This window comes from Netta rufina (genome assembly GCF_964035555.1).
Source record: "Netta rufina genome assembly, chromosome: Z".
Classification (NCBI taxonomy): Eukaryota; Metazoa; Chordata; class Aves; order Anseriformes; family Anatidae; genus Netta; species Netta rufina.
Window position 1 is genome coordinate 7,543,424 of NC_140126.1, and position 24,744 is coordinate 7,568,167.

At 40.6% G+C, this 24,744-nt stretch overlaps 1 protein-coding gene across 1 annotated transcript in view; it reads right to left on the reverse strand.

Annotated features, from left to right (window-relative positions):
• Positions 1-14,695: 14,695 nt before the first annotated feature.
• Positions 14,696-24,744, reverse strand: part of GOLPH3 (golgi phosphoprotein 3) — a 33,545-nt gene continuing 23,496 nt past the window's right edge. Inside the window, exons 3-4 of the mRNA XM_084304615.1 lie at positions 19,770-19,884; positions 14,696-16,673 (exon numbers count right to left, since the gene is read on the reverse strand). Coding sequence (XP_084160741.1) covers positions 16,249-16,673; positions 19,770-19,884 — 540 coding nt within the window. The 3' untranslated portion in view covers positions 14,696-16,248. The remainder of the gene's footprint in view (positions 16,674-19,769; positions 19,885-24,744) is intronic.

The following is a 24,744-nucleotide window of genomic DNA, read 5'->3' on the forward strand; positions in this document are numbered from 1 at the left end:
ACTGCCTGGGTTTGTTTCTGTGTGTGCATGTGTGTGTCCGCGTGCGTCTGTACACATGGAAAGAAACTCCCAGTATTTTGGTGCTGTTTGAATGAGTGCTAAGCATCGCAGGCCATCTGTCAGTAGCTGCACTTCTAAAAGAGGGAAGAAAAGGGAAAAGATATTTTAATCCTTTTGCTCACAACTGACAATTTCTCTGGAGACTCATGCAGCTCGGAAGGAGCAGTGTGGTGTACAAAGGCAGGTTGTGTTCAACAGGTCCCTGAATCCTTCACATCTCGAGGTCATAATATTTTGCTATGCCAGATAAGGATGATGGCATGTCTCCAGACAGCCAGGGTGCTTTCCAAGGGCTTTGGAGTCTCAGATGTAAAGCGATAAAGGAAGGCAAAATAATCGTGCTAAACAAGGGCAAGGCAAAAATGAAGTGCGTGGTCAGAGCATCTTTGGGGATCATGAACATTCTTTGTAACACTGCATAAAGAGATTTGACAGTATGGAGAGTTTAATCTTAGTTTAAAGTGCCATTTTTTACCACTACAATATGCACAGCATCCTTTTTTAGTTTGTGAGTTTTTTTTTTTTCTACTTGCCTGAGTTTCTCTCCAGATTATATTTGATGGAAACTCTTCATCAGTAGATTTTTCTCAAGGAAAAAATAAATAATTAAATAAATAAATAAACTACCACCAACTGGTCTGCAGTTGGCATTCCTTTGTCATCACACACCTGTTGCACATCCACAGCAGCCTGTTCCGGATGACTTTGCGTTTAGACTTCCTCATATTTCCTTTGTATTTCTTGCGCTTACTCATTTTAAAGAGGGAGCGATCCAAGGCTGACAAGATACGAGCTGGCTAACGGAAAAAGCTGCACACTTGAATTTTTTTAGCTCTGAGAGCATGTGATGTGAAGTCTTGTGAAGGGGCAAAAGTCTCTCACAAGCACTCCCAGATCTTGCCTCAGTGTCTGTTTTGAGCAACCAATACCTGGTTTCCCATTTTAAGTGAAACTCACTGTTATTCAGCTTGAACTACCCGGGGTCTAGAACTCTGAAAAAGCTAATAAAAAAGTTTTCTACACAGTGCTATTTTTGTATCAAACCTAAAGCACTGCAAGCCAGAGCTGTTACTTCAAATGAACATTATTCTGTGTCATTGAGACAAGGGTGCATTGTAACAAGCGCAGGAAATCCAAAGGAACAGGGAATCAAATAAATCACCTGAAGTCCTGGCAGAGAGGGAGAGACAAAGAGACAGACCTCAAAAATTAAACCTCTGCATGGCTCTTGAAAAACTGCAATCTGCAGTGATAAAAACTGCCCTCGCAAATAACACCACCAAAAACTTCAGAGAGCTGAAATGTCAAATACTAATATAATTCTACTAAATAGCCCTGATATAAATCCCATTCTGCTGACAGTAAGGACTCAGAATATGGCAGATTTCTACCCAGGGAGCTGGCACAGAAGGGAGAAGGTAGAGGGTCTGAGGAGCCCGCTCGTGGCCGGGATGAGCAGCCCGTTACCTCCCCAGTCTGGTGAATTCACGCATGGAAGTGAATCAGCACAACAGCTGTTTATGCTCTGATTTCTTTCCCTAAGAGGTAAATGAACAAGCCCTCTCCACACTGGGGATCTGTCAGGTTTAATGGAAGGCAACGCCTGAATTCGAGTCAATTTGCTTGGAGCAAAGAAGCCTGAGCACCATAAACACTATGAACATCAAAGGGGTCTAAGTGATGCTGGTGAGATACAAAGGACTGTTACGCAGGCAGCCAAAGGCTTCTGCCTTTATATGTATATATATTTACATATATATATAAATATTTCATCGCTGGTTTGTGATCTGAAGGGCTGCAGGGGTGCAAGCAGCTGTTTTTGCTCCACTCCCTGTGCCCGTCTCAGCCCTGTTCATCCCTGTCCCATCATCTCCCCATGCCACCAGCCCCCTGCACCCACCCGGACAGCGGTGGTGAGAGCACACAGGACCCCAGGGCCACTGTTCACCATCACGGATCAGCACAGATATGGTGGTGAGGGCAGCAGGCATTCATTTAAACATTATGTGGATATTGTAAGTTAAGTTGCAAACACTGTCTGTGGCAGTAAGAGCACCCAGCCCTGGGGGATCCCAGTCCAACGCAAGTGGTCTGCTGCAGACCACCACCCTAAACAAAGCAAAATACTGATCGTGCCTCAATTCTCTCTCTGGTCAGAAAGCCAGTGTTTCACAGAGAAAAATCTCATTGAGAGCAACACCAAAGCTCCCTCCATTGTGGCACACGTGTAGCCACATCCAGCAGCAGCACTGGAACAGCCCATGTCTGCTGCACCTTTCTCTTCAGCATGGCTGCCTGCAGTGCAAGAAGCAAGAAGATACCAGGGTGCTTCTCAGGTGAACTTCAAGAGGAATTCGCTGCTCCACAGCCCAGCTCTGCCTGTCCCCTTCTCCCCCAGCAGCGGCCCCGTCTCTTGGAGATGCCGCGGCTCGGCACAGGATGAGCAGCCACTGTGAAACCCTTACAAAGGAGAAGGAACTAATGGGATATTGCTATTTCTGGAGCTGCCCATTAGAGAAGCTCTTCTATGGTACACAGCATGCCAGCGTACTTTAAAAAAAAAAAATAAATAGGAACAAGAATATTAGCAGAGGAAGCATATGTGGCCCCAAGACCATGACTCATCAGGTTAAATCGACCAGCTGAGGTCAGTGCTTCTACTTATCAGCTTTTAGTTGCAAATACGGTGATGGGGACTGTGATTCTATTACTTAAATTTTACATGCTGTGTAAAATACGGCAGTGATTAATGTCTGTAGCTAAGGCAGCTAGCTAGCTAGATGTGCTGTTTTTAGAATTTGGAAGCTATTTCAAGGTCGAGAGGTTTAGTTTTCTTCCTAAAGTGGGTTTTCAGCTGACAAAGTGGGCTTCCTACAGATCACAGCATCTGTATTTATAGGCAATAAAAGTATTGTGTGCTCTCATCAGCAACCAAAAACAACCCAACCGCAGCCTGATGAGAAAAGCCCCACTAATTGCACATCCACAGCCACACATCCTCCGAGCATTGTGGGACCCTGAAAGCATTGACCGTAAGCTGATGCCAAACAGGAGGAAATTTTGACAAACAGAGAAAACATTTCAATAATGTGCCGTTCTTTTTACCTTTTGGCATCCCAGATTTTTGGCAGAATCCTCCTTTTTAGTCAGTCAGTACCCTGGGCGTTCAGACCATTGGTGTGTGGGGGTCGTGTGAGATGGTGCAGCTGAGGGCAAACCTGACCCTGCTTTGCTCCTGCGTTGTGCTCAGCTTCAGGCAGATGGTGGGAAACCACCTCTCTGATGAAGGTCCAATTTTTTGCCGGGACAATGCATGCAGAATACTACAACAGATGAAAATAATCTTTCCTCCCCACAGTCCTATATTTGAGTTGTTGCTGTTTTAACACCATTTTTCACTTATTGGGAATTTTTTCCATTCTGGTCTTACTGTCAATTGAAAAAGGATAATAATTAAAAAAAAATAAAAAATCACAGGCAGTGATGATGGGAGGACAGTGCTGCTCTCTGTCAAACACCCAGGCACCCAGAGACTTGCTCAGGTACAAAGTATTTGTACAGTAGGAGGAGAAACACCGTTCTTTCCTCTCTTTCACCAGGAACCTGCAGCACGAGGACAGTGTAAGCCCAGAGTAGAAGAATAACCGCCTTACCACCGTTTATCTCCATTTCCCAGTGGAGGTAAGCTAATCCCCAGTGACTCACATCCCTGAGGCGAGGCAGCCTTACTGGGGGACCAGGGGCACCTTGGGGAACAGCCCTGAGAAGGGCAGCTCCATCCGCGCCACTCAGCCCACAGCCTCTTAGCAGCCAGGCCCAGTCGCCAAAATATGCAAAACCTCCTCTAGGAGCCCTGTAGGGCCACGGTAATTACAGACGAGCTGCAGCACTGGCTGGGGCTGTGCTGTAATTACCAGGAACAAAGATAAAACCCGCGAGCAGGCTCTCAAGCTACTGGGATCAGAGCTCTGCTCAGCATTGCTCTCCACAGCTGCATCTCTCTGTCCACAGCATCAGCTGGGCACCATGCAGGGTTTTGTTCAGCTTTACCCAATCTCCAGTTCTTCAAGACTATCTCTTTATTTTTTGTATGAACACAGGCTCCTGTATAAGACTTTTTTTTTTTTTTTCAAGATTTTCCCCTCTAAAGCCCTTGCTAGATGTTTCTTCTACATTTCACACTAACAAATTTCATTATTTTCCATTAAAATTGCACATACTCCAGGTCCCTGAAGCATCAAGGGGAGGTGATCTACCTGCTAATGTCAGCCTGATAATTTTGTTCTTAGGTTTGAGGCATCCTCTGCGGCCGTTTCCCCACTAAGTGCTCGGTCTCCTGAATTTTTCATGCCTAAGACGTCTATGACTAAGGCATCCAGAAAGATTATTCTTTTTTAAATACAGGTTAGCTACTCTTTTATTTGATTTGTGTGGGTGTTATTTCACTCAGCGCTTCGGCGTCTTGTGACCCACTTACAGGCTGAAACAGGCTCCGGTGAACTTTCATGTCTTTATGTTCTGGTTGCTCTGAACTTGCAGAAAAGAGCTCTGAGGCAACCATAGCCTTGAGTTTTAAATCAGAAATGGCTCTTCTGTGCAAATGATTGAAAATACATTATAGCAGTGCGATTCATGATTTTCATGAGCCACCAGGGCCAAGCAGGGTCTCAGCAGTGTGCAGGGTGCTGTGCTCATCTAGAGGGATGGGAAGCATCAGGGACTGTTGTGTGCTTTTTTAGCGCTCACAAAACCTCATGTCCCACATCCAAGGGGTCGTGGAAATGGCACAGAGCCTCCCCAGGGCGTCTCCTGGTTTACATGAGGCAGCTGGGGTGGAGGCGCTGCTGAAGCCCAGGTGCTCCTCGACCACCCCAAACCCTGCCCCAGGCAGGAGAGAGCAACAGGCGACCACCTCCCACCGACACCCCTTTGGAAGAAGTTTAAAAGAAAAGAATTTCTACCCCCAAACGAGTGTCCTTGCAGGGAACTCCGCTGGAGCCTGGCAGTTTTATTTTGCTGGTATAATCATGCCAGTATGACTTGTCTACTCTTCTGTACTGATATGCCCTTAAGGAGTTTAAGCTGTTCAGTCTGGTTTTGAAAACATTGTGCGGTGACTTAATTATGATATAAATGCATCTTCATAGGGAAAATATCACAATATAACGGCTGGGAGTTACAGTCAGAAGGTCAGGCTTAGAAACGTAGGACAATTGCACAATGTCTGCACAGAGTTAACCCTGCCCAAGTAAAACTACCCAAGCATGAAACAGAAGATGTGCAAGACTCCTGATCTCGTTAGCCTCACATCAAGGCAGGATGTCTTACTGGAAAATCTAATTTAGGCAAAACTCAGGACACACAGTAGGAAACAGATATAGCTTTTGGTCAGGAGACTGGACAAAATCTGCTAGGAGTCCTTCTCCTCCTTCAAAGTCACCTTCGTTAGCACAAACTCATGTGGTTTCAAGGAAGAACCTAGATATTTTGGAGCAGGCAAGTGAAGAGGTGGCTTTGCAAAAATATCCCAGTGACTCTCCACAACTTGGAATATTTGACTTCCATGTTCCACATTAAGATTTGCCTCTTCAGTCCCACAAGTAAGAAATACCAACAGAAATTGTATTTTATGTAAAACTTAAGAAGTCCAGCTCATTCATTAGAAAACCAAGCAAATTAAACATTAGGCCCTTACTGAAATGTACACCTGGTCTCTCTTAAGATAAAAGCTAGTTGATTATAAGAGACCACATATCCACATAGAAAAAGGCATTAAAAGAACAGAAAACTGATGTTCAAAGGCAGCAGGCATTTGCAGAGCCATGGATTTCCATGGGTGCTTGGGTCAGTCTGTGCTTTAAGAGGTCTGAGACCCTTCCCTTCCCTTCCCTTCCCTTCCCTTCCCTTCCCTTCCCTTCCCTTCCCTTCCCTTCCCTTCCCTTCCCTTCCCTTCCCTTCCCCTGGCACATCCCAGCCATGTGCCAAGAAACCCCAGCCAGCTGAGGGCATGCTAGTCAGGTTCTAGCAGCAGCTGTAAATCATTCTTTACATAAACATGGGACACCTGCTTTAAAAATTTCCCTTTCTTTTTTGCAAAGACTGTAATGGTCTTCAGAAAGTTTGCTTTACATTGCCTGTGGCTCAAAGCAGACAGAAAGCAAGACTGAAAGTGCTTGGTAGTTCCTAAAGAAATCTAGAATGCCTACATGCTTTTTAATTACATAGCTATATGTGCACTTCATTAAATTAAAAAACAATTACCGCAATTTATGATATGAATCAACTATTTGGCAAACTGTGATTGCAGCTGATTTTTTTTTTTTTTTTTTTTGTGGATTCTCTGTAATTGATACTGGCTGATGTTTCTCCTTACAGCAGAATGCCAAAAGGCAGTTAGTTACTCTGTGGGCGCTCTGGCTGTTCATTTCTGGAGTGACATGAGCCTTTTTCTCTTCCTGAGGGAGGCTGAATGGAGGTGGCAATTTGTTTATTGGCCTTAGTAAAGTTGAATTACAAAATAAGAGATGCCAAGAGCCCACGCTGAAAACCATGGTGTGAATGAGAGTCTCGTGGTGTACAGATTGGTACGTAAAGAGGGACCCCTGCGTGGAGTGCAAGTTCATGATGCACCACTAAGTTCCTTGATACTCTTTCATAAATATGGATGGGTATTTGTTAGGAAAGGCAAGCATTTTGCTGGTGTAGATACATAATCCTGTCTTTGAAGAAAGTGACAGATGTACATATTTGCTGAAAATATCCCAGAAATTCACGCTTTTGCAAAACAGTTTCTCACCTCCTTTTGTTTAACAGCAGTATCCACAACAGGATCCTTTCTATAGGGGATACAAATGCTCAAAGTAGTGAAACAACTTCTTAAATAACACCCATGGACTTGCATGACTTTGCAGAAGCTCAATAAAATTCTCAGCCCAAGCTATCCTGACAGCAGTGGCTGGAGGTGCAAAGCTTTTCTCGTCCCAAAGTCCCCCCAGCATACTACAGGCAGGACTTGTGCCTTTCTTTGGGTTGGCTGCCTGGATGAGATCACCTTTGTGCATTACCTGCCCGATATCAACATTGCCTCAAAAAATAAACACAAATGCTGGCAGTTTTGCAGATGGTATGATGTGTTCATTTCATCAGTCAAATTGGACATTAAAAATGTGCATCTAAATCCAAACCCATGAAAGAACTGAATAATATTTCTAGCAGGTATAAAAGCCAGATAGACATGCATACTGATTTTTTGTTTGTTTGTTTTTTGCTTGTTTTCTGCTTAAATAAAACCAGAACAGACCACCAGAGCCCAATCTCCCCCTTTGCTATTTGACCAGCTTGTTGAACAGGAAGCCTGCTGGAATATCCATTTTAGCAATCACACTCAAAGCGATGAAGCTGATCTCAGGGTTACAGGAATGTTAGTCGAGAAGGATGTTTAAAGCTCAGTGTTATATAGAATACCTCAGTTGAAAGAGACTTTCAGAGATTAGCACTTCAGGGCTAACTGAAAGTTAAAGCATGTTTCTGAGGGCATTGTCCAAATGCCACTTGGATTCTGACCGTCATGGGGCATCAACCACCTGATCTTTGGAGGCCATCCAGATCAACTTCTTGGTTGGAGCAAGGTTTTTGCCATCATTGGGTCCAGTCAGCTATGGCTTTGTCAAGGCAAAAGTGTAAGGTCTCCAAGGGTGGAGCTACCACAAAGCCTCCCAGGGCTGCATCGCCTTCTTAGTGAAGACTTTTTCCTGAAGTCCAGCCTGAAATGTCAAAGGTGCAGTTTGATTTGTTCATTTTTAGAGTCAGAAATGAAAGCATGTCTGACATGTCACTCCAGAAATGAACATATCCACTGCTGTGTTACCTGTTACTACTGAGATCAGTTGGATGCTGTCGTTTTTAACTCCCTCCCAAGTAGTTGTGAGCTGCTGTTAGAAAGCCCCCCTAGGCCTCCTCTTCCACAAACTAAACAACCCCAGTTATCTCTACTTCTTCTTGTAGGCCACATCCCCTAGACCCACGGCCATCCCGGTAGCCCTTTGCTAGATCTTATTTTCTCAACATCCTTTTTGATTCAGGGAACACAAAGTTGGACATGGGTATTCATGATAGAGATGAGATCTCCAGTGCGTAGAAGAGGGGGCTAACAACTTCCCTCAAACTGCTGGTCACCTTCATATTGTGATGAGAATGTCCTGGTGGCTTATATTCAACATGACACATGGCCTGCTCCCACTCGGCTCCCAGCCCAAACTGGTGTGTTCGGTGTTTTCCACCCCAGGTACAGGGCTCTGCACTTCTCGCTGAACTTCCTCAGGTGTCTGTCACCCCTCTTCCAAGTTTCTCCGTGTCCCTCCAAATGGAAGCTCATCCATTCGGCATGCCAAACACTCTCCCCTAACTTAGTACCATCCTCAACTTTTCCAAAGATGTTCTGTGTCTCCTTGTGTGGCTAATGAAGCTACTGCACAATATTAGCCCCAGCTTACTACAGGAGCCCAGCGGCCCAGCCAGTCCTCACCTCACCCAACAGCCTGGACTTCCAGCCCATACTTCCACAGCTCCTTACGAGCGTGCTATGGAGATGGTGTTGAAAGCCTCACTGAAGCCAAGTGGTCTCACAGTCACTGCCCCCAGCCCCCCCAGCCAGGCATTTCATCACAGGAGGCAGTGCAGGTGGTAGGGCCCAGTTTGCACTTCATTAATCTTTGACCACTCCCAAGCACCTTCCTCTCTGTTACACGCTGGAAATGGACTCAAGAGGACGTGCTTCCTGTGCTTGCCTGGCACTTGAGACAAGTCTGACTGCACCACGTTCCCTGTCCTAAGGACAGGCATAACTTTTATCTTTCTCCTCTCCCCAGGGACTTCCCCCAGTCACTGTGGTTTCTCCTGGTTGAAGCTCTCCATCTCTCTCAGCCCCCTGGGGTGAAACCCCTCATGGATCTACACACATCCAGCAGTCCCTAGTGCCAGCTACCCCCTCCATCCTAAGCTATCGGGGCACACACTGGTATCTGGTTTAGGCTTTTCCAGCATTTTCCATGTTTCATGTCAGTCATCTCCCCCAACCATTGGCAGCCCTGTGGCATTCACTTTGGGTATGTGCAGCTCTCTCGCAAGCCCTCTAGATCTGCAGTGCTGGGTGCAGGAAGCCACAGGCAGGAGACAAGCCTCAGAGAAGCCTCCAGAGCAGCCTGGGCAATTGTCTATGCCTCTGAAACCAGACAGCAGCAAATCTGAGAGCCTTGAGAGGCTCAGAGACAGATGTGGGAGAGCTGGAACTCATCTGATTGCAGCCAGAGGGCTGAGGACTGAGCAGACTCGAACCCCATTCATTACTGTAACCCCACAGGGTGAACGCTCAGATTTCTGCACTCTTTTCTGTGCAGCTGATGAATGTTGCCTGCAAGACACGCTAAGAGCAGGATAGTCACCAACCTGCTCATACCTTTAGTTATCTTCTAAGCAATTGCTTTCTGAAAACACACTTCAATTAAAGCTGAAGCAATGGTCTCTTCTCTCCATCACTGCACAGGGTAAATGAAAACATACCAGTTATTTCTGCTGCTCATGGCTCACAAATCCCTAACCCTCGTGCTGACTGTCAGCCAATGTGATCTTGGCAGCACGTCCTGTCCATTCTCTATAAAAAGGGGGGAAAAAGAGGATACTTTAATACCAACAACAGAAGACCTCTTCCTTTAGAAGAATGTAAGAAGTTGGTTCAAATGTCTCTCTGTAAATGCTGTGTGCAGATTCCCCTGCATATCAGCGCCACTCATGCAGAAGGGATCCTGTATCTCTTTGGCTGAGTGTCTCAGGTTTGGGTATATTAAAATACGTGTAAATCTTCAGCTGGACCGCTGTCAGTGCTGGTGCCTAACATCAGGCAACATCTTTGCAGCAAGCAATTTACTAATGCAGTGAATTTAGCTCCATTTCCTGTTTGCAATGCATCCAACAGACAGACCTCAGTTGTTATTCTAAATGTGTTTATAATTCCATTTTATTTCAGCCTGTTTTATTTGTACATGTTCCAGCTTATGGAAGGTCACAGGCACTCTGTTTCAAGTACAACCGCTCACCCCCATGACGTGTTGTTTTCCTGGATGACTGAAACCTTTGTGAACAGTCGACTGTTCCTCTCCCACGCAGGCACAAGCACAGCCCCAGATGCATCTGCAGCATGTTGACTGGTGGGCATGAGCCAGACCCCTTTATGCACAGCTCTCCAGTCTCTCCTGCTGTTCTCAGGGAAGCGCTTCAACCCCAAATGTCTCCCTGGTGCGCACGGGGCAGGATCACTGGGAGAGCAGCCTCCAGGAGAAGAAGCTCAGGTCCATAGCTCACAGCCTGCCCAGACCAAGAGCAGCACCCACGCCAGCCCAGAGGCAGAGAGGCTTCCTCACCGCTGGCCCCAGGCCAGCTCCTCTTTCACAAAGGAGTGGGGCAGAGAGCAATAAAGCTTGTAGCCATGCAAGAGCTTTTCAAAATGCCATTAAGAACATTGCATAAGGCGCCTCAGGAATCGCAGGCCTCACTGGAAGAAGCAGCCCTCCTGGAGCCATGTGTGTTCAAGCATGAGCGTGACTTCTCCATCAGGCTGACTTCTCCACAGCTGAGGTGGGTTACTGTGAGGTTGCTGCTAGGAGAAATGACCTGGTTTGACTAAATTTCTTCTGCAGGTCCCTTGAACATAGGGCCTGAGATTTTTTATGGCGTGTAGGCGTACTATTTAGCATTGCAAAACTGATATATTACTTAGCTAAATCTTACTTTCGGAAGTGACTGAGGTCCTCTGGAGATTATGGAGTCAGAGCAGGATTCTAAGAGCTGGTTATAACATGACTCCATTTGAACAGGCAGAAAACAAAGAAGGACCTATAAAGACGCTCTGACAGTGGCAAAGAAAGCTTACAAACTCCCTACCATTTTATTTTACACCACTGAAGTCCTCTCCTAACACCTACTTCCAAGATCAATCCCAGGGCAAAGGGAAAAAAAGCTGTACAAAAGGAAGGAGTAGAGAATAGCAACACGTGTTAAATACTGCTGGACTAGTGCATTAGGTGATGGCAAATCCTGTCTCAGAAGACATCAAATGCACCAGAAGGGAAGGAACTGAGTGATGTACTGGGAGTCAGGACAGCAAAAATGGAACAGTAAAATATTTCAGTCTGTTTTGCCAGGAAAACAGGACTTAACGCAATCACACTGTAAACACATCTATGCCTCTACCTTCTCCTACTTATCCCATTATAGAAGTGAAGCAGCCTTTAAAATAATTTGTCTACAACTTCCATAAAATTAAATGGCCCACTAGAGAAGATGCTTTTTAGAGCTGCAACACAAACTCTTCCCTTTTTAACAAGCAGATAGCCCAAAAGGGAGAATTAATCTTGTATATGACCTTACTACAATAAAAGCTTGAGTAAGGAGATAGCAAGTCCTTAGAGCACTGACTCAGGAACAAGATCTATTTACATTAGAGAACTGGTAAAAGTCACAATACTCAGCTCTAAGTCTTTCCTGCTGCATGGACAATAGCTTGCTTTGGAAGCAAGCAAAGAGAAGTTTCAATGTAAATTAGCATCAGCTTTTGTTCATCTGAACAAACCACATCTTGTAAGCTGGATCAGAAAGCCAGCTGCTTTAGTTCAGCCACTGGGGCAGCTAGCATAGACAAAGGCATTTGTTGAAGAAGGGGGAGGTTCCTCGAAGCATCACTAGGGAATTGAAGAAGAGGTGAAAGCAACTCTGAGGATCAGGTAATAGAGATCTAAGCTTGAGATGACTCTAAAACTGAAGGCAATGAAGAGCTTGGTAATAAATAGGCAAGGGTGGAAACATCTAGGTTAGAAGTTGGTAAATTGTGAGCACAAAGAGGAAGTCACCAAGAAACAGGGAAGAAGAAAGAAAGGAAAAAAAAAAAAAAAAACATCAGGTGCCAAAGTTTTGAGAGAAAAAAAAATAGAAACAGAAAACTGAATTTGGCAAAGTATTTGGGGGGGGGGGGGGGGGGGGGGGGGAAGGGAAAGAAAAAGACTACTGATCAGCATTTCTTTCCTTGTTCTTTGCACCGTCTCAGAAGCCAGCTTATCTTGTTTCTCCTCCTCCTGAGTCAGAAGTCAATTCTTATCATCAACTCTTCACAGGCTTTGTATTGCTGCTTTGTAGGATGGATAAAAAAGATGCAATGGGAGGAAACTGCAGATGAGCTTGTCCAGAGATGAACACAGGTAGTATTCTGACCATGTCTCTTCCCCATCCAAAGATCCCTCCTGCCCAAGGCCACCCGAAGTCACTTTTGTATTTGACACTTATAAAGCACTTGGCAGCACCTCGTTCCCTGAGTAATTAAAGTGTTGAAAAATAAGCATAGCCACAGAATAAAGGAGTTATTTTCAAAAAATGTGTACTTCTCTGAATCTGAAAACTCCTTTCCATTTAGAAAGATAGATGGACACAATAGGGGGAAACTAGGACACAAACAGGCTTTTGACTACCTGAAGTGCCTGAAGCTCAGTTTAGATAGAACTGACACTTCAATGGAAATCTGAAGTTCCATTTCCCAAACCGGTGAAGACCTTAGGAAAAATACTCAAACTACTGAATAAATGAAAAAAAAATACCTTCAGGTATTGCATGCATGTGATACACATTTACCACTTGCAGCTTATAGCTTGAAAGGGTGCTTTATTTTGTTTCAGTACAGATTCAGTCCAGTTCACAGAGAACACACTTAATACATATCTTTGCTTTGTAGGAGAAATGGGCAAGAACACAAGCACTCAGCCACCAGTCTTTTATAGCCAATTTATGCAACTTTCACCTCGAAAGCATCATGCATGGCACAGAGTTTTCACTAACACCTCATAAAGGAGCACTGTAAAGCCATCTCTAGAAACACAGGAGGATGGAAATCTCAAGGACTGTAAAATTAAATGTATGTCTATGCCATTTGTGGATTTATCCTTCAAAATCCTGTTTTTGAGATTAACTGGGAAGTTTGTTTTAGAAGAATGAGTCCCTGTATAACAATACTTATTTTTCCTTGAGGTTCAGGTTCTTCAGGCTATAGATAGCAATCTTTACTTCAGGTAGCCAGCGAGAGACAGACTCACAGCAGCCAGAACTGTCTTAAAACCTGATCTGTGAGCTGCAGCAGCAGCTAATACGAAGAAAGGATACCTGAATCTCAGCAGAACAAAGCAGCCTCCCACGTTCAACCACTTTATTAGAACCTGAAACGAAGGCAAGGATGTCTGCTAAATTAATCCCTGTTACCGTACCAAACTTACCTTTATTGTTAGACTTAAGGTCTGGTAGCACCCATGAGGCTTTGGGTTTTTTTAAAGCACATTGGACTTGAAGACTCCAAAAGCTCTTCTGTGTCCCCCATACACCCAGGTTTATATCAGGTGGTCTAGCAAAAGGTACCATCGCTCTTCACAAACCACTTGTTACTTACATCAAACCTATCAGAGGGTTCTTTGATACTCCTAGTATAAACTCTATCACACAGGTTCTACCTTGAAGGAAGAGAAAGCTGGTAAATATTGTAGGGAGTTATCTTCTATTTGGGGGTGGAAGCCTCTCTAAAGGTGGCTAAAGAAGGGTAACATTTCTAAACATATTGGCTCTAAGGGAGACAAAACCCCTGTGTCTTCCACAACCTAATGTGAAACCCAGCAGAAACATAAATACAGAATGAAGATGAGAGGACAGAAAAGGGACTACAAAAAGATACTGTCAGTCTGAAGGATGTTTCAAATACAGCTTTTCAAAGCTGTTTTAAAAAATTTGTGCATTCAACTTACTCATGAATACTTCACTATTTCTCTGACACTTCCAACTGATTTCTTTCTCCTCTCAAGGAGCTACAGAAAATCAGAAAACATCATGAGACAATAAAAGCAGTGAGTGAGAATATACTATCAAGTACAGAAAGAATTCTGTAAGCTGTCAAATGTAAAAGCAACGCAGCAACTCTCATTTTTCCTCCATTTAAAACAAACAAGTTTGAAAAAGCTTAAAATAAATGTCCAAGCTGAAAGTTCACGCCCAAGCTCCTCAAAGATTTAAACACAGCATTTTACAACTGAGAAAACACTGTATCTTTTTATTTGTAAACCAGAGTTTGAAATACCTTACAATATACTTTTAATTTATTGTTTGTTTGTTTGTTTTTTCTAAAGAAATAGCATTTAAGAACTGAAAGAACAGTGTGGCATTAAATGTTAAGGACCATATTTTAAAAACCTTTATTTAAAAAAAGGTTACTTAAGTATGATGAATTTAAGTTCTATTTTAAAATCAACTACCTAAGCATCTAAGTAATACGAAATGAGGTGCAAAATTTGAAGTCCAGTCACAGATGAGGCTGTAGAGTTGTGCTTGAGATAGAAGAGGTCTACCCATGGCGGGCACGGCTGCACACTCGTACGCTAACTCAATCTGTCTCGGTCATGAACCCTCCAGATCTGAGCGACTCCACCGATTAGGTCAGTTTGATCTACTTAATATAAACTCGCCCTTTCTAATAAGAAGGATATTAACTAAAGCTTTCAGTTAAGCAATAAAACCTTACTAATTAGCAACAAAAAATAAAAATGACATGCTTGCTCTGTTTCAGGCACTTTCAAGATCATAGTTTATTTACTGTAGGTAAAAAGCTAGTATACAGATTAAGGGATCTCTTAAATTTCAGCTCTACAGTTATACACCATCTAGTATTCTTGCTCTGAATATTAACCAATAAAGTTTCTAAACACCTGTAAGCCCCGCTATAAATCTGCGTTATAAGGAAAAAAATATATAAATCAATGCTTAATTTGTTCAATGCATAATATTTACACTGTAAAACGAATGGGAGATGTAACAAGCAGTGGTAAAGAGGCAATAAGTTTTAAAAAGCCAAAGTTTTATATAGTTGTTTTGTTGTTTTTTTTTTTACAAGTGTGCTAACCAGCATAATTGTATATAAAAATTAAAATATAGTAGAGTGTCCCATTACAGAAATCTTAATCATCTGAACTGCAGTCATTACTTGCTAACCATTTACATGCAACACCTGCTAGGACTGTTTTTAAAATGTAAAACAGATTATAACATTTAAGAGACAAACATTAACTTGTATACAAACAAAATTAAAAACTGCACTCAAGAATTGCACTGGTCACAAGCCTCTTCCATACAGGAGGGAGAAAAAGAAAAAGAACGACAGAAAGTGGTTTCTTTCTGTATGCTAATTATTAAAGGCAATGCATTGACAGAGAATACCCAGACAGCAAACTCTGTAGACACTGGAAACAAACAGCTTTCACATACATACTCCTTAAAAGAGGCCTTTCCTTCCACCAAATGGCAATGACTGACAGCAAGTAAGGGGCACCAGGTGTACAACTAAGTAGATCTTGCAAAATACTAAGATGGGGCAGTTGTTAATATACAACTTGAACTATATTTACAATATAATGGAATGTATCCCATCCCAAAACTGGTTTATGAAACAATTGGACCTTTCTACACTAGCCTTGTGACTCAGCTATCATTCTAATGAAAGTATAAGTACACAAGAGACTTACATGAAAAGTAAAATTTATGGGGCATTTTACAGGAACTATTGATAAAGCTGCTAAATGGAATTTCTGCTTTTAAAGTAATTTTGTTAGATATAATTGAAATAATACCTGTGTATAAAATGCCCTGACAGACACTTCAACATGGAGCTTTGGTGATTTTTTAAAAAGGCCCTTTTTGATCTGTTATGAATTGTACTGCAGAAGTACTGATGCATGCACACATCTGTGTCAGCTGAGACTAGTGATCCAATTGCATGCACATTTCCTCGAGGTGCTTTCCATGTTAAACCACTTCAATAACAATAAGATGAAAAATAGAGTAACAAATATTTCAGTTAACTCAAATTTAATAGGAAATGGAATGCCAATATGGCAGTAAAACCTTTTTCTGTTGTTGTTTTAAACAGGAAGGTCTCTTGTACCAGCAGAATCCTGTATACAGATGCACAGAGAAAGAGGGAATACACCACTTATAATCCCCATTAAACAAGAGCTGATTCATGTGAGAAGGTACAAATTACAGAAAACATGAATAGTCAATAGAAGAGAAACAACTGGTTTACATGAAAGAAAAGAGAACACTTCAGTCTGATTGCAGTTATTTTGTGAATGCTGCTACAACAGCCCACAGAACCTCATTCGTGTTGGCTTTCATACATTCAACCTCAGGGTCTAAATCCAGAAGCTGCCGCACTCTCTTTGTGGCTAAATCATACTGCTCATCCAAAAGGGGGGCAAAAGCGTTCTCCAGAACATCTGAAGCATGGGCTAAATAAACGAGTGCCAGCAAGCGCTTGTCCATGCGGTGGGGGTCATTCACCCATTTGTCAAGAACTGCTTCTTGAACCTTCTTGATGAGGCGCTGTTTGATATTGTTGTTGGTGAGTGGATGCGTAGTCATGTCAAAAAGAAGGAAGTTCTGTTTCTCTGTTGTCAGTACACCTTTTTCCACCAGATTTTTAGCTAACCGTTCACGGACATTTCGTAACTGGTAGTGCAACTTTAATGGGTTCCATGTTTCACCTAAAAAAAGGCAAACAAAAAAAGCCAACAGTCAGGCAAAATCTAAGCTGTACTACTACAGCAATTTTTTCCCCTCCTGTGGTGCAGAATGAGCTGTCAAATTCATATAGCTGACTATAACAGTAAGATAGCATGCTCATGTCAGCATTTCTCTGATCCCTGACCCATCTAGATACATGCATAGAGACTGAGACCATGAGAGCCTCTTTGAGGAGTTTGTGTGCATTTAAAGTTGGGATGCAACACTAGCCAAGCTACATCTTGAGCAAGGATATGACAAATAAGCACTCCTCTACTGATGAAAAATCAGTCATGGAGACTTTTTTAAAACAGTAACCATAAAAATAAAAATTAAAAAAAAAATAAATAAATAAAAAGCATCTCCTCTAACCCTGTCTGCTCAGTCTTTGTCAATTCAGGGACTGGAAGCAGCATCATCACCATTCTTTCTGTCACAAAGACAAGCTAATATATACCTATCCCATACGCCCTCATTTCCCTTATTTCTTCAGGTTCATGCTCTTCTTTCCAATTCTGATCCCTCCAAGGTGAAACAGGCATGCACTTTGTGAGTGTGGGTGAGTGGATGTACACAAGAGCACTTGTGTTGAGGTGGGCTTTGATGTTTCTATAATAATTATTTCTAATGCTTTCTGTTATGGCAGGACAAATGGGCACTTCAGAGCATGTGCATGCACTTGAAGAAATGTTAAAAGCACAAAATAATACAGCAGGAGCTACTGATAAAAGTGAAGTTGTTAAACACCGAGAAATTCTTCTTTGATTAGAAGTTTACTTCAGCTAAAGTTTTTAGGTCCAGCTTACCTTTAGTATTTACCTTAAGTATTAAAATCTCCTCCTGATATTAAAGAGCCTATGCTCTTTAAGAGGCAAGGGCAGAAACAGTATTAAGTATTTCTTATGTAGAACTGTTTTTTCCATAAACAATACGACAACTTACATAGCAACTTGTGTTTATTTTAGAAAGCTATCTTTGGTTAACTTTTAATAATAACAAAAAAGATGAATTTAAGGTTTCTATCATTGTGATAAAAGGTGACAAACTGCATCTAAGTAAAAGCCAGGTTAAGTACACAATCGAGGAGACACCAACTGCATAGTGAAAGGTAAAGAACCTACCCAGGCCTGAGCTATGCCAAGTCCCTGTAGGTCCTACACCTCACCAAGGTGTGATTTCCCAGCTTGACCATGAATGAAACTAACATATACCAGCCACTACCACCCTCCAAAAAATGCAGTCTCCCTGTAGTGTTCCCCACAGCAAAGGTTATTTCCTAGATGCTTCTGAATCTGTCAGGTGATCTATGCGATACTAAACACCAGTACTGTGCTGACACCTTGTGACCAATCTCCACCATTACACAGATGTAATGGTGTAACATTTGTTACATCTGCAGAAAGACCTGACATTTTGATCTGAACTTCGGTATTTCCTATACTTCCTTCCCTTAATTTTGTTATAAACAACAACAGCCTGACGAACATAGCCTCAAATGTCCATACAAGTATTTCCATGATGGCTTTGAACTTGTATGTACTAGAACTTTAAGCATTATTCTTTGCATCTCCGATAATTATGGTTGAAATAGCTATTTTCCAGGATCCAGCCCTAAAGTAAAACTTCGAAAGAAAATGTCAGAGGGCAGTTCTCTTAACCCTGGGAAATGCAAAGAACCCTAATGCCATCAAAGAACTAGTAATTAAACACCATGGGCAAGTAAAAAGGATTGATCCAAGTCTCAGCCACAGCACTAATCATGATGATCTTCCCAGAGACAAAGCTTAGCAGGCTCGTGCACCAAGGAAACCTACAGCATTGTTCATTCATTAGTTGACCTTTTTTGAATCAGTACTAACTTCATGCGCTCTTCCCTGGGAGACATAGTCAGTGCAAATTACGTATTTGGGCGGAGAAAAAGAGTCGTTTCTGCAAGCTGTAAAAGTGGAGGAGAGCTGATCAAGAACAGGCTAGACCGCAGGGATGTGCAGCAGCCATGCCCCCTACTGACAAGAAATGTTTTGTTCTCTCTCACTGACAAAACACTCACGGGACAGGAAGGAAGGAGTGGCAAGGACACAGACTATGAACTGTGCAAGTTTAATACTAAAGTACAAGGAAGGCTATTTCAGGCAGTACAGGAGGAATAGGAAAAACATAATGAAAACAAGAAGGCAGAGAAAGCTGGAGAGGTTTTGCTCATTTTTGAAACTCACTTATCTGTTGTTACTAGTAACAAACATACATGTATTTAGATGAACAACTTCAAGTCTCATTATCCCTACCTCCCAAAATTATGTTGTTGACAAAATAATGATTCCCTCCCCGCTACTGCTCAGATAATTGACGTACAGCTCTGATCTACTCCAGGGAAGTTGCATCTTGTGTGTTTTGTGAAAACAGCAAAGCCTTGGTAATAAATTTTGGTGACAGAAAAAAAAAAAAAACACTACATGCTCTTGGTCACTGGTCTTTTCAGTGTAATTTACGCAGTTTGTTTTATTTCAGTTTAATTTCCTTTACAGGAAAAGCTGTGCACTAAGTGCTCCTTTTGAAGCCTTTGTTTTGAACAACTATAAACACATGACATTAGAATGTATGTTGAATATATGTTACATCTCTTTATTGTTTCTCTGTGGTTGATGGCTGAATTTTCTGTCTCAATTTTTACATAGGAACAGTCAGCTCCTTATCTTCTTTCCTCATCAAAAAGCTCTGAATACTGAATCCATATGAATATCCTCTAAACTTCCACTACCCCTCATTGCTAGTTACAGAGGAAGGCAGTTATACATCTACAGGGCACAGCCCTGATTCACTCTGGATTCAGCAGAAGACATCTCTTCCACAGAGTTGAAGTGTTCTCTGACACTTACATCTAGATCCTTTCTGTACCAACTTAAGTCACAGGAAACACTTACTTATGTATGATTAAAGGCTACAATCAACAAGAGACTACTGCAGAGGACAGACTAATTACACTTTTGTATAATTTTTTCTCTAAAATCCTGCAGTGTAGTCTCTAGTGATGCCACATGGAGGGGGAAAAAAGCAAATATGGTATGTCCAAGGCTTACCACTAAGCAGTTCAATCCAATTTTGTACTGTTTCAGGAGGCTGGGTCTCTTTTATGTGTTTCAGAGCTTCATCAAGCAGAACATCCCCTGTAGGAGCATCTGACTTACAGATCACCTAAGACAGAATGAAACACAGTATTTTCACATAGTTCATACAACACAGACATCCATCAATATAACACAGGAAAATCTACCTGTTATGAGAAAAAAGGAAAACTTTAAAAAGTGAAATCTGTAAGAATCATTATTTTTTTTAAATGTCCAGTTGTTAAAAAACTATTCAAGATTTTAATTACAAAAAGCTATATTAAGTCAGTTACCTGTAACCTACATTAAAGGCTAGTTAACTAAACTTATAGCAATCATACATATCTAATATCTCTTTTTTATATATACATATTTTTAAGGAAGACAATCCACTGACATTAAGTCCTTCACTTCTTCCTCAAAACAAAGTATACTACAGTGTTAAACTGCTCTCTGATGGCAGTCTATTTTACTGCTTCAAATCAATTTATTCAAAATACTGCAGTATTAAACAATTAGGCCACATGAAACTGAGAAATCAATTAAAAACTGAAAAAACGGGAAAACTGGTTTTCTTCCATATATCAGCAGAAAAAAATGGGTTCATGACAACATCTGTAAGTTTTACAGCTCCAAAGAACATGCTGACCAGCAATATTACATTCCATTCACTAACAGTTAATTCATACATGTTAGGCAAAATATGTACATACCAGAGATGACATTACATAGTACAGGGGTTTATGTTTGTCGTTTAATAAATTATAAGATGATTTAATTGAATTATTTACCCAAGGGAACACAAGAGAAAGAAAATCATTCACAGGAACATAATAAATTTTAAGACCTTGAGTAACTGCTTGTTTACCAGTACACCAGTACAAGCAGTTATATCAACCATGTACAAATGTCTTTCTAACCAGAGGAAAAAAAAGAAGGTAACAGCACTGAACTAAAAACATATGAATTTCATTAGCTCAAGTCAATATATTTTAATTATAAAAAAAAATATTCCCCCCCCCCCCACAAAAAAAAAAAAAAAAAAAAAAAAAAACAACACTCTTTCTTTAGGAAAGAAAGAATTAGTACAGCATCAAAGTTGCTTATGAAAATAATGATTAGATATAACAATTCAAATTGTTTTATAAGTTATCTTTTTACCTGATGCATATAAAGTGCTAAAAATAAACAAAAAAAAATTAACCACATCAAAACAATTCCACAAATAAAGGAGAATCATTAGATATAAAGTCTTATTTTTAATAAAGCTTCCCAGTAATCAGGAAGATGCTTGTTACCAGCCAGTAAAAAGCTTTCAGCGTTCCACTGAAATACATCCCAAGTTTAGTTCTGTAGTTCTAATAATTCTTACTACAAACAATAGAAGAGGAGAATATGCTCTTATAGGGTCTGTAGATAACACTGAACAGAAATGAGTTGCAATGTTAGGACAACTTCATAATGGCAAAGTGATCCTTAACTGAAGATATATCCAAGGACAATGAGATAAAATCAGAAAGAAAGGCGAAGTCTTAGAGTGAAAAACAGGGAACAAATATGAAAGATACAATAAATGACTGTCTAATTTGGAATGGCAGAAAAAAACATCTAGTAATTCTAGCAGCAGACTAAAAAACGAATCAACAAAAAACAAGTCCTTTGGCAAAGGGATAATTTCAATCTAAACTGTATTAACAGGAAAATTGTATGAAAGATCTTAGTGAATACCTAGCAGGTCATAGCTAGAATATCATGTCCATTTTAGACAGTATATATAAAGTGCTAAAAATTAAAATTTTAATAAATGTTAAAATTTTATTAAATCACCAAGAATGAAGCCGTCAACAATGACAGGTTAAAAAAAATTAGGCTTGTTCAGACATAAAAACAAAGCATATAAAATATTTTTGCAAAGTGGTTATCAGTCAGGATTTTTATCAATCAGGAAATTTAGGATTTTAGTCCAGGCAATCCCTACTTGAAACTAAACACACTTAATGACCACTGTATTTCTGATTTACAAGCTTGTAGTGTAGCTTCACTCAAAAACTTCATTAACGATGTATAAGAATATATACTATCTCCCAGTTCTAAACCGTGTTTTCTGAACTTTTGGAAGTTTCTATTATTTAATTTCAAGTAAATACATTGTATTGAGGTTATGAGTATACGATTTGAGTATATAATATTGAGTATATTTAAAGTTTTGGTTTTGGTTGCTAGATTCTGCTCTATTAATAGCCACCTTTCATGTATTCCTTAAGAAACTAGTCAAAAAACACCCAACATATATTCATCTTTACTTCTTTTAAAAACTGACATTCTGGCAAAATTTTAGTTTCTTTGAAGTGTCCCAGATGATTAATTTCATGTAACTTTTTTCATTGTAACTTTAGTTATAGTGGATAGTTCCAGCCTCCTGCAGTTGGTAACCTACTACTATTCACCATCTCACTAAGATGCAAAGTCAAGTTATTGACATGTTTTGTGAAAAACAACCAGCACCACATATACCCCTCAATGAAGAGATATACCCCAGACTTCAGAGCATTTTTGAGAAAAAAAATCTTAGAAACTTTAGAAAACAGTTTTCCTTGCTTATTTGCACTTAAAATACTTTTTACTGCCACTGCAAGGAAGTTTAAGAAGTTAGTTTGAAGATAATGCACAATGACAGTCTGAGACTAAACATACAGGCGTTAGAGCAAAGACCTATAGGGAGCATAGACTCCTCCATTCAACTCAGGACACCGTAAGCCCTAGTGAAGCCATAAAACACGTTGTTTTTGTATCCAAGTTTACCATTCTCTGCATCCAGGCAATAAAGCACTGTTTCTTCTCACTCTCTGCTACAGTGAACATTTACTGTACAGATTCTTCCAATTATCCTTCCCCTGAAATAAAAGCATTTTGATTTATACCTCCCCAGTATTTCTTTTTCCTCCTCCCTTTTTCAGCACGTGGAGATGGGCAATAATGGGAGCTCAGCCACCTCTCTCCTGTGTTCACTGATCTGCTCTTTCTTGAATGAGGATTTATTGATCAATGTCTCTCGGTTAATTAGAGCACAAGAAAAGTGGGAAATTGAGTGGGTCGGGCATCTTGTGAATTGGATCATCACAGAAGACTAAGTATCCTCAAGGGGAATATTTTCTTTTTTTTAATAGATGAGTTAAAATAGAGAAAGAAGCTAAGAGCCTGGTTCTTCAGAGATGATGATCCTTAGCCCTATTAAGGAAGTCTTTCTTTATTCCAATTTTTCAGCAATTTATCACATATTAGCTTTGCTTGGTATCTGACTGCTATGAACATTTCAATTATACAGAGTATTTAATTTGCATTTTCCACAATGAAGCTCTGCAATTAGGCAATGCTAAAGATGAAGCACCTCATGCATTGACTTTGAGTAAACTCTTCATTATTTAGTTTTAATAATGAGTAAAAAGTCACTCATGCATGGATCACTCATAATTATCAGTTATAAAATAAGATGTTAATTCACCAAGGATTTGTTGAGATTTCTTTTATTTCCAAAAAAAAAAAAAAAAAAAGCTTAATTATTGGTTTTACTTTCTGATACAGTAAGGCAGCATAGAGTGCCATTTTCTGTCTTCAATAACCACTTGTCTTAGAAGTTGCTTATTTACATACAAACTTCAGCTTTCATTTATTTGTTTCCAGCAGTGATGCCATCAATAGAAGCAACTCTAAAACAATACAGTGATTATATACTCTCAAGCTAAACGTACAAGGATGTTGCAAGATAAAAACATGTCATACTGACTTTCAAAGTTTTACTGAAGTCCATCAGGTCTGCCTGCCAGTTTCTCAGTCTCGTTTGGCTCCAGCATTCAAGCATGTACTTGCTGTATCTGTACTACTGCCCAAAGAAGTAGTTCTACCCTCCTTTTCTTCTCAGTTATTACTTGTGCCACACCTCGTGACAAGACCAAGAAAATGATCCAAGTAAAAATTCAATAGATCAGATATGTGGAATAGTTTTCAGACAGTGATGACCTGACAAGGCTGCAAGAACACTAACGAGAGACTGCAAAAATACTAAGCTTCCTTGCAAAACAGGACTACCCTTCTCAGCTGCAGCACCAACTGAAATGAAAAGAGCTTCTGCCTTCACGCCATGGCTGGAAGATACACAATTTTTGAGACACATACCAGAGCTTTGAGTTTTCAGGAGCTTCTACGTTCCCACAAAGCTCCAGGAAGGTCTGGCACAGGGCAGAAGAGGGGTTAGCTTGAGGTGCAGATGCTATATAAAGTGATACTGCTGCCTCACTGAATCACAACCTTGTATGCAACTAGACAGCTCATTCCACTCACTAACCATGATATTTAATTCACAGCAAGAAAAAAAAAAAAAAAAAAAAAAAAAACACAACAAGGTCAAAACAAGCAAAGCCTGTGAGTTTGTACCAAAAAGGGTAGAGATGGACACTTGGTAGAGCTAAGGCACATAAATCTAGCAAATATGGGAACAAGACTGCAATTTCATATTAAACAACGCAAAAATTTGCATAAAATGAGAAATAAAACAAGAATGATTTCTAAACTGAGAGATGGGGCAGGACAGAAGAAATATCATAGATATCAGAAGTTAGGGGTTTTATTTGCATGGAATTATATAAGCAGAAATCAATCTTCATTTGAATTTTGTTATTTCTCTTTCATAGAACGCTCCTGCCTGCAAAAAAAGACACTCTACGTTTTCTTACAACAACAAAAAGAACAAAGCATTGAATACTATATAGCTTTTATCTCTCCTTAAAAAAAAAAAAAAAAAAAAAAAAAACAGACCCACCCCCAAAAATCACATGATAAAATTAGGAAAAAAAAAAGGAGGGGAGACAAACAAGAATTTGGTTTGTACGCTGTAGTAAAGATACACACAGGTTATTTCTTCATTTTCCTCAAAAAAAAAAGTAGTTAAAAC